Here is a 9,099-nt window from a genome sequence, read left to right as displayed (position 1 = left end):
TTATTTGGGTTAATAATTACATTAATTTACCTTTATTTTATGCTTTCCATTTTAAATACAAATAAGCAAAAATAAAAACGGGTCCTTAATCGACTCTTAGCCTGACGAATGTTGTTAATAGGGGCTTTAAAAATTGTGGTTAATCTCGGGCTCAACGTTCTTATAAAAAAGGTGTTTACAAAAACAAAGAGTGCATGAAACATGATAAATCAAGAAATGGGGGAACAATCATCCGAATTCATTTGATCATTATATTCCAACATTTGTTGACTTTATTTAACAAAGTGTTGGAGTCTTCAACATGTCAAAAAAGGACTCAGTTTATTGTTTTGTTTTATTTCTTAAAATTATCAAAGATTATTCACGAAACTACCATCCTATTAATGGCTGGGTGTAACTACGATCCTTGAACATAGCACAAAGTGCTAATCTAGTATCGGTGAGCACTAATGCTTTGAAAATAATCGCTTTAAAAGGAAGTGAGTTTTATTTGAGTTTCTTGAAAAAATATAGCTGGAGCTACTGAAATGTATTCAGGATGTACCCTGATTTGACCATACATAAGGTCGCAGACAGCTTTGTCATTCGTCACTGTGCCTGTACGGTAAAATTGAGAGTATTAAACAGGTCGGCACCAGCCCAGGCATCAGGAAACAAGGAACACTTTTATATTGACGAAAACCTGGCGTAAATTTTGAATTTTTGTCAGTGTTTTTGGCATGTGGAACTGAATGTTTGTCTCGAGTCGATTTCACAGTATAGCTTCCTTCCGGTACTCTGCTTTAAAGCCCGGCTTCTAATGGCGTTATTCAGTCTTCGCTCGAAATCACAAATTGTGAACAGGATTAAAATGAGAATCACTGGAAAAAGCACGACAGACAATGAAAAGGCGAACTGAACCAGCTGACATACAGTGCTTTTTTGTATAAGGTATTGCCATTGACGACTGACACATTTGTTAGCTTTTATTTATTTATAGTCTCTACGTTTTGACTTGCTTGTTCGCCACTACGTTTGTCATTTTCCGAATTCGCGTCAGATTCTGAGTAAATTGTCAAGCTTACCCTAGTTTGAACTTAAAAAGACACCGTCAGAAATATCTATTGCATTTAGGTTTTTCCGTTTGAAAAAAAACGAAAGGGAAATTTATTTTACACCCAGGTTTTTCCATCATGATGTAGAAAACTGATTAAGCCGAGTAAAACATGTGACAGAATACTGTCATTTTGTTAGCATTTTAATGTTATTTTATCAGTTAATTTATCTTTCTATTTGTACAACCTGCAACAACAGCTTAACAATGTAAAATGAAATTTGTTTTGGGACACACTTTATTCAGTTGAAAGAGGAAAAGAGACAGTTGCATTTTCTACCACAGATCATCTGCTTGAGAAATCATAAAGGCCAGTTAAGTCGATTTAGTTAAAAACTTACAAAGTGCTTTGCCTGTGTGAAATTTTCTGAGGTGGAACTGTGAAAACATTATCTCCTAAGGCAGGCTGCTGTTTGACTGTTTGTCCGCGCTTGAGACGAAGTCTCCTCATCGCACGCAGCTGACACAATTTAATTACCATAACTATCGCGGTTCAGAAGTGTTGGGCGCGGTCTAAGCTTGTTACCTCTCAGCCTGACCGTGCGTGGACTGTGGTCATTAGCAAATAATAACACATTAGCAGAAGTGACTGGGACCAGTTACTGAGATGAAGCTGCCTCTTTTGAACCCGAGCTAGAAATCGAAATCTCTAACAGAGGTAAGAAGAAATTTCTACTGAATTTGTTAAGAAATTCATGGTTTCAATACAACCTCTCATACTCTGTGGTCGAATATATATGTTAATTCTATTTCCTTTCAGGCTCCAAATAGTCCTCCTCAGCAGTGAATCTGAATCAAATTTCGCATTCGGTGCCAGTTTCCATGTTTCTATGATAAATCTAAATTTTGTCTGATGGTCCGTAACCTCGACTAAACTGAATACAACTCGACTTTGCCAATGACTCATACCGCTATGGAGCATGACTGAAAAATGGAGGAAATAGCCCACATAAAATTTGTTACCACATCAGGTTCATTCTATATCAATAGCTAACCACTTTTACATCAAATAGCCGGCTGCTGCTTGTCCTAAAACCGTGAAAATTCATTCACTCCAGTTTATCTGTTTCTTGTTTATGCTTTACTCGAGTAGCTTGGCTAACAGGAATGAAATAAACTTCAGTTTTGGTTAGCAGCAAATTTCAGTCTGATGTTTGCGGTACCCTGTTATAAATGACTCCAAATCCGTCTATTCACCGTATGAACTTGCAAAACAATAGCGCCTACTGAATTTTGACGCTCTGCAGTTAATAGTGTGTGTGTGTGTGTGTGTGTTGAATTTGTTTTTTCAGTTTTTTCTTTCATTTCTCTCATAGAAAACGTTTCACGGTATAATAGAAAAAGTTTGCAAAGCATTCAAAACCAGTTTTACATTAGAATTAGAAAACTTAGAAACCGTCCTGACCGTCCGTTTTTCCGCACATGCATTATCTTCCTTTTAACCACCGAATTTCTAACCATTGCTTAATATATACGCACATTCGTAAAGTTTGTTTATTTAGCCAACGTGTTTTCGTCTCATAGTTTTGAGACAAATGCACTAAAATCCAATCTTCTTAGTCTACAATACATCACAGAATCCATCTGTGCGTACAATTTTTTCTTCTCAGTTTAATTCAATAGTGGTTTTCCCGCAGTTTTCTCGTTATCAACTAAACTGTTTGCTTTGAAAGAGCTAAGTTAAACAGCATGTCTTCCTCGCATGCAAACGTCCTGCCGGCAAGGCCATCAAGTTTCTCTTTTCTCTAACATTTTACAGTTTCATTTTCACACTGACGAAAATTGATTCTTTGCCGTCCGGAAACATCCTTCCCTCTTCTTCAAACAAATGTTGTGATAAATTCAATTTAAGGAAATCGGTTGTAATCGAATTACGTGAAAACGTGAATGGGGGAAAAGGAAAAACATCTCAGTTAATAAATTAATTAAATGATAGTGCCTCCTACTATTAGAAAAATTGAAACATCACGTTGCTGGAAAACTATTACGGTACCTTTTGTTTTCCCAAACTGGTCTGCAACTGTGGCATGGAGCCGCAGTCAAAGTGAAGCACTCTTGTCACCCCATGTGAAGAAAAGTGTGAGCAGAACTTTACAACAAAGTTAGTTTGCCTTTTAATTAACCTTCTGAAGGTTTTCGTTTGGCCCGTAAAATCAGCGTTCTTGCTTATTCAACCGTTGTTCGGAGCATGTCGAATTACTGTAGCCGTTGTCTGTGGTTCAGGGGGCAGACACTTTCTAAGCAAGTTAAGCGGGAGCAACGAGTTAAAAATTAACATCAACGGTGAGTTTAAAGCTGTTGATTCCGGCAGAATACAGTGCGATAGAATAGCTGTGCGCTTTGAATCCATCAAACTTGTGTGTGTGATAGGCCCCCATGCCCTCCACTTTGAAAATAATTGAGCGAAAAAAATTTGTCTGACCACCAAACTTGAACAAGACCGTAGCCCAGTTCTTTTAAACTGGACAAGCTTGCAGGCATGTTACTTATTTATTATATAGCTTCTCCAATTTTATTCCAAAACTACGTAAAATCCGCCATTATTAAAACAAGGACTGATGATCGCTTTCTCACCGCCATAAATTTACTCATGCTGAGCTGCATTCCTTTGCAATTGATTCAGTTATTGCTCGTATCCAGATTCCTTTTAATTGGACTTCAGTTAAAGAAAGTTGGCCTGTTGACCAAAAATTAAGAAAAACCCATCAGTCTGCTATGTTGAATTTGAAGGAGGCAGCCATATAATAGGAGGACCAATTGAATACGGTCAACCATTTTCAAAGTGCCAGATCAGTAGTAGATACCGGCTCTGCCAGCTCAGTCTCATCACGACATAAAATAATTCAAATAAATGATCTGTTCATATATTATCTATTCGTCTACGTTATAAGTCTTGACAAGAGAGTATGAAGGTAAGCGAGGTAATCCCTCTTATTGGCCCTATTCCCATCGTAATCCCTCTTAAGTTATTTTTAGATCTCCTTTCGAGATCCGGTATTCCCACGAGGGTTAACTGTTAGCCAATCATACGTCCCCATTTTCGCGAACGACGCGAATCATTGCTTGGGAATTCGTTCAGCTGTCAACATTGGTAGAAATGGAGACATGTGATTGGCTATCAGTTAACCCTCGTGGTTATACCGGATCTCGCAGGAGATCTAAAAATAACTTAAGAAGGATTACGATGGGAATAGGGCCAATATGAGGGATTACTTCTCTTACCTTCATACTCTCTTGGTCTTGATGGGCAGAAGCCAAAAGGTTCGATCTGAATTTTTAGTTTTATTTTTACCAACAAGTAGTTTGCTCGTCTTGCAATACTTACGCCTTAAGGCATACGGACAACAATTTTCGTGCAACTTGTCGCGCAACGATGTGGCATTGCAAGTTGAGATGATTTGTTGCGCGTATTACCACCTTCCAAGTAATATCGTGATCATCAGATCAAGTTACAGCCTGAAAGTAAATACAAACTATATCATAGTTTGCTTTCCTGGTTCAAGTTAAGCTTCCTGTTTTAAATAGCGCTGAAATTAGCATAATTGTCTACTTTAAATTGAAATAAATCTGGTTTTTATAGGTCCGAAGCCAATAAGATAATGTAAAGAATACAAAATTCTATCTATTAATGAGGGCGAAAATTCGTTTAGAACAACTTTTTGTAAATATCTGCAAAAATATGATGCATCTGTTTATAGAGGTCATGGTCACGAAAATTTAATCAACGAGCTTCTCTTTACCGTTTCTTTAGTTCAAGATTTATCAAATTGTTGAGAAAAACGATAAAGGAGAAGGAGATATTTTTAAAAGTGGTACTTCATTCTAACAAAAAGTAAAGCAAACTCACTTCCAATTGTATAGGTAATCGCATGATTTCTAGTGCAACCTGGGATAAATTTTTGAAAAATTTTCTAATTCATCCCAAATTGCACGAGATAAATCATTTCAGTGCTTGTTAATAATATACACGCAACAATTTGACTCTGTTTTCAGTTCCTTTTAGCGTGTTTAGTTCGTGTCATGGCTTGCTAGTCTTGCCTATATTAACTTTGTTGGTTGAAAAATGGCAACCTTGATTGACAAACTGGCACTAGTGGAAACTTACAGTCCAAAATAATGTTTTTTCTTCAAGCTAAGAATGAAGACGTTTTTACTTTTTCCTAACCTGTCCGCTTTGGCAACTTTCCTGTCAATTTATTTAATTTCAACTTTCTGCACTGTCTACAGGAGTCAGTTGACGCGTTCGCAGCCAATAAGCATCCCGAAATTCTTGCATGTATGTTATTATATATCGAACATACATGCAACGTGTGCATTTTAATTTGTATAAGAGTTGCTTTTAATTATAAATTTCATCGTTTTCATTTAGGTCCTCTTGAAGCTAACAGTGGTAGACGATACCGCCCTTGCCATCCCTTTTGCCCTTAGGTAATTTCACCATTCTGCTGGACTGAATCTGGTGAACTGATTATGAAGAATTTTTCATCGCCGCCAGTTGATCCAAGCAATCCTTTGACAACTAAACAGCCAGCGTTCTATGGCACCGATGAACATCAAACAATAATTGTAGTTCTTTTAAGTCTTGTAATGGCCCTTGGCTTCATTGCTAATTCAGCGGTTATTTGCGCTCTTTCTCAGCGACAAAAGCAGAGCGCCTCCGTGACTAATTACCTCTTGATGAACATCTCCATTGCTGATCTTCTGATTGCTGTAATCGTGATCCCGTTGCAATTTGTGAACATGTTTCATGGCTGGCCGCTTGGAAAGTTCCTTTGTCACACGCTGGCTGCATTCCAAGATGTTATTGCTTGCGTTTCGGTAGTCATCCACACAGTCATCGCAATGGAAAGATATCGTGCGATAGTTCAACCCTTCAAACAGAGGTTGTCAATTCGACGCACCAAACAGGCCATTGTAATCACTTGGTTAGTTTGCTATGTTGCCGTTGGTCTGCCAATGGCTCTGGTTTTACGAGTACTCCTTAGAGGCCATACTTACACTTGTGAGGCTCAATGGTCATCTGATTGGACCCGACAACTGTTTGAGGTGTATCTTGTGGTCTTGTTTATACTCACACCTCTGATCGCTCAAACCTATGCTTATATCTACATCGTCAAGACGGTCAGTCGTGAGATCGTGGCTTCTGCTGACCAGTCAAACGACGACAATAAACGTTTAATGAAAGCTGCACTAAGCAAAGCTCGAGTGGTGAAGATGCTTATTATACTTGTCGCTGCATTTTATCTTTTATCACTCCCTCGTATCTTTACCATGCTTATAATGGAATTTGGCGGAGATTCCATAGAAAATAATTTGGGTTTCCAATACGCTGTGACAGTAACTATTGTCATATACTGCATAAAATACGTGATAAATCCTTTCATCATCTTTGCTTCAAGCGCAGAACTTCGCACTAGTTGTTGCTTGGTGTTCTACCGAAACTGATACCAAGTGGCTAACAAAAGCGCGACTGCTAACTAAAATCATGAGTAAAACACAAAACGTAAATTGCATAAATTTAAAGAGACACAGGAAAAATAGCGAGATTTAAAGTGTATCTATGAGATACTCGCGCCGGCAACTGTGACTAGAAATAATAGCTTAGGAGAAATAGAACTGGCGAAGCAATGTAATACAAGGGAAAACAGAATGCCATTTCTCTCGAAGGAACGAACTCATAAGTGTAGAGTTTAGTTTAAACTAAAAGAGAGGATGCTTCCGTAATTCGGCAGCGGTCGTTCTAGAAATGCGAAATGAGTGTGTACATTAATTGTTTTCTCTTATTTTCTAGTTTTAAATCGAATTCTAATAAAGGTCTCAGTAGAACAACAAGAAGACTTTTGGCGGGCATATTGTTTACTTGAAACCCGAGTCTCGGATAGAATTGATGCGTTTTGATTGGTCGACAGGAGTCATCATCACGGCAAATCAGAGGTATGCGTGGTATTTTCATTTCTCGCGCAGGTCATTTGGCCCAAAGAGATCAAGTTTCAGATACCAGGGGGAAGTTTTTCTCCGGGCTCTCCGGTCTTCCCCTCTCCTCAAAAACCAACATTTCAAAATTCCAACTCGAACGGATTGAGGATCATATTGAAAACTACGGAGTCACCAGTAAATATGTTAGCCTCATTAAATAAAGTCATTATTATTATTATTATTATTATTATTATTATTATTATTATTATGAATTGGTTTGGCCCCGTCTATTGATCATAATTAGCTTTCGCTATGGCAGTTTTCAATTGAGTGTTGGGAAAACCAACAGCAATGTCATCATACTATGACCAATCAGAATCAAATGCATTCTGATAAGTAGACACGCAACAGACAAACTAAAGTTACAATACCTAGCAGAGATCAGTTGTTCAAGGCAAGATTAAGCTATCCTGGATTACTGGGAAAAAAATTGCACTTTACATTCCGGTCAAAAAAGTATCCACAAGATTCTTAGTCTTAAATTTTGACTTAAAATTTGGTTTTCCTTCACGATTATATTAAATTGTTAAGTCTTTTTTCGATGGGCAACATTAAAGCCTGGGTTGGTATTTAATCGCGGATTGTGCCAATCGGCTTTTGAATAACTGGGCCCAGGTAACCGTAGACAATGTTCAAGGCTTCAATCATTTCATTTCAAATGTACAGGTCATGATTTCAAATGTACTGGCAATTCTTTCTTTAATGGCTTCCTGTCCGCAGGGTGTTCTGGTTCTGATCAGTCTGCAAAAGCATCGAGTTATAAAGTCGTACAAAACATGTTTGGAGGTAGTCTCCCCTGCTTGTGAGACGACGGACCCAATAAAACGATGTCTGCGAAGTGTCTGAAGATAAAGCCCAAAATTTCCAACCGCATCGCTTACCCTGATGATGTTTTTTATCTCCCGTTTTTTCTTCCGGATGACCGCAAACGGTATGAGAAAAATCTTTCTATTTTCTCTAATGACTGCCATCTTACAGTAGCACATGCTCTACTGGTTAGACATTAGTTTCGCTGTTTTCAGAGCGGTCTTCGCGCGCCACTCTTGGTGTCGATTGATCATACAACGTCATGGTTTCTTTCGCATCACTGCTAACATCGGATTGGCGCGAAACATGTTGCAAAATACTTGATACAACGTTCAATTTGTTGCGACAAACTGTACGACAAATACAACAATTTTTCCTGAACTCTGCACTCATCGCAAAAAGTATTAATGGATTGAAGACGTGCTTTAAATAGTACATGACGATTGTGGCGATGGAAACCACTTTCATAAATTGTGCGTTTTGCTTTGTAAATTCTGCACTCACGAATTCCTTCACAAGTATGTAGGTTCCTCGTGGAATCAAACAAACTTGGAACACAACAACAAGAATAATCAACATTTTAACCAACCTCGCCTTCTTCTGCACTTGATTCAGACGCTGCTCCACTGTTCCACTTCGTGTAAGTTGGATTTGTGCGTCCTCTCTTTTCAGGCGCGTCAAAATCATTACATATGAAGTTGTTTGTATGACCAACGGCAGACAAATAAAAACCATGACCAGATAAACTTCATAGACGCGACGATAAGTGATGGAAGGCCACTTCGCTTTACAATATTTTAGTCCGCCATTTTCCTGCTGCTTTAAAACTAAGGCCAGCGGTATACCCGTTAATATGTAACATACGCCATAGCTAACTGCGATGGTTAACTTTGCTTTGTACAATGTAAGTTTGACCTTGAAAGGGGTTACTATAACACGGTATCTCTCAACAGCAATTTTACTGTGAGTTACAGCAGAAACACACATAATGACGTCTTGCATTGGTCCCACAATCTGGCAAACAAGATTTCCAAGAGGCCAGCCGACAAAAAGCTCTGTCATTCGAAGCGGAGTTAGAATAATAGCGACTAAAAGATCCACGATAGCTATGTTCATAATAAACATGTTACATGGTGTCCATAAACTCCTCTTTCCCCTTATGGTTAAAATGACCAAGGTGTTACCAATAAATCCTGCCAACATGACGAATACCAAGAGACTGA

The 9,099-nt window shown here is 38.3% G+C and overlaps 2 protein-coding genes across 15 annotated transcripts in view; one reads left to right on the top strand and one right to left on the bottom strand.

The window, feature by feature from the left end:
- The window catches only part of LOC138000134 (prolactin-releasing peptide receptor-like), a 41,278-nt gene extending 34,310 nt beyond the window's left edge, over positions 1-6,968 (top strand). For 4 of the 6 annotated variants that reach the window (XM_068846324.1, XM_068846325.1, XM_068846322.1 and 1 more), the window contains one exon: positions 5,463-6,968. In XM_068846324.1, coding sequence (XP_068702425.1) covers positions 5,564-6,538 — 975 coding nt within the window. In that variant the 5' untranslated portion in view covers positions 5,463-5,563 and the 3' untranslated portion in view covers positions 6,539-6,968. Of the gene's footprint in view, positions 1-1,695; positions 1,752-3,098; positions 3,377-5,462 lie in introns of those variants that run through there. The other 2 variants (XM_068846321.1, XM_068846323.1) reach the window with 2 other exon arrangements.
- Positions 6,969-7,254: 286 nt separating this feature from the next.
- LOC138000133 (QRFP-like peptide receptor) overlaps positions 7,255-9,099 on the bottom strand; it is a 37,245-nt gene continuing 35,400 nt past the window's right edge. For all 9 annotated transcript variants that reach the window (XM_068846315.1, XM_068846318.1, XM_068846311.1 and 6 more), the window contains one exon: positions 7,255-9,099. This exon is cut by the window's right edge and continues 333 nt beyond it. In XM_068846315.1, the coding sequence (XP_068702416.1) occupies positions 8,066-9,099 (1,034 nt within the window). In that variant the 3' untranslated portion in view covers positions 7,255-8,065.

This window comes from Montipora foliosa, chromosome 4 (genome assembly GCF_036669935.1).
Source record: "Montipora foliosa isolate CH-2021 chromosome 4, ASM3666993v2, whole genome shotgun sequence".
In the NCBI taxonomy this organism is placed as follows: domain Eukaryota; kingdom Metazoa; phylum Cnidaria; class Anthozoa; order Scleractinia; family Acroporidae; genus Montipora; species Montipora foliosa.
This window is presented reverse-complemented; position numbering and strand designations above follow the sequence as displayed.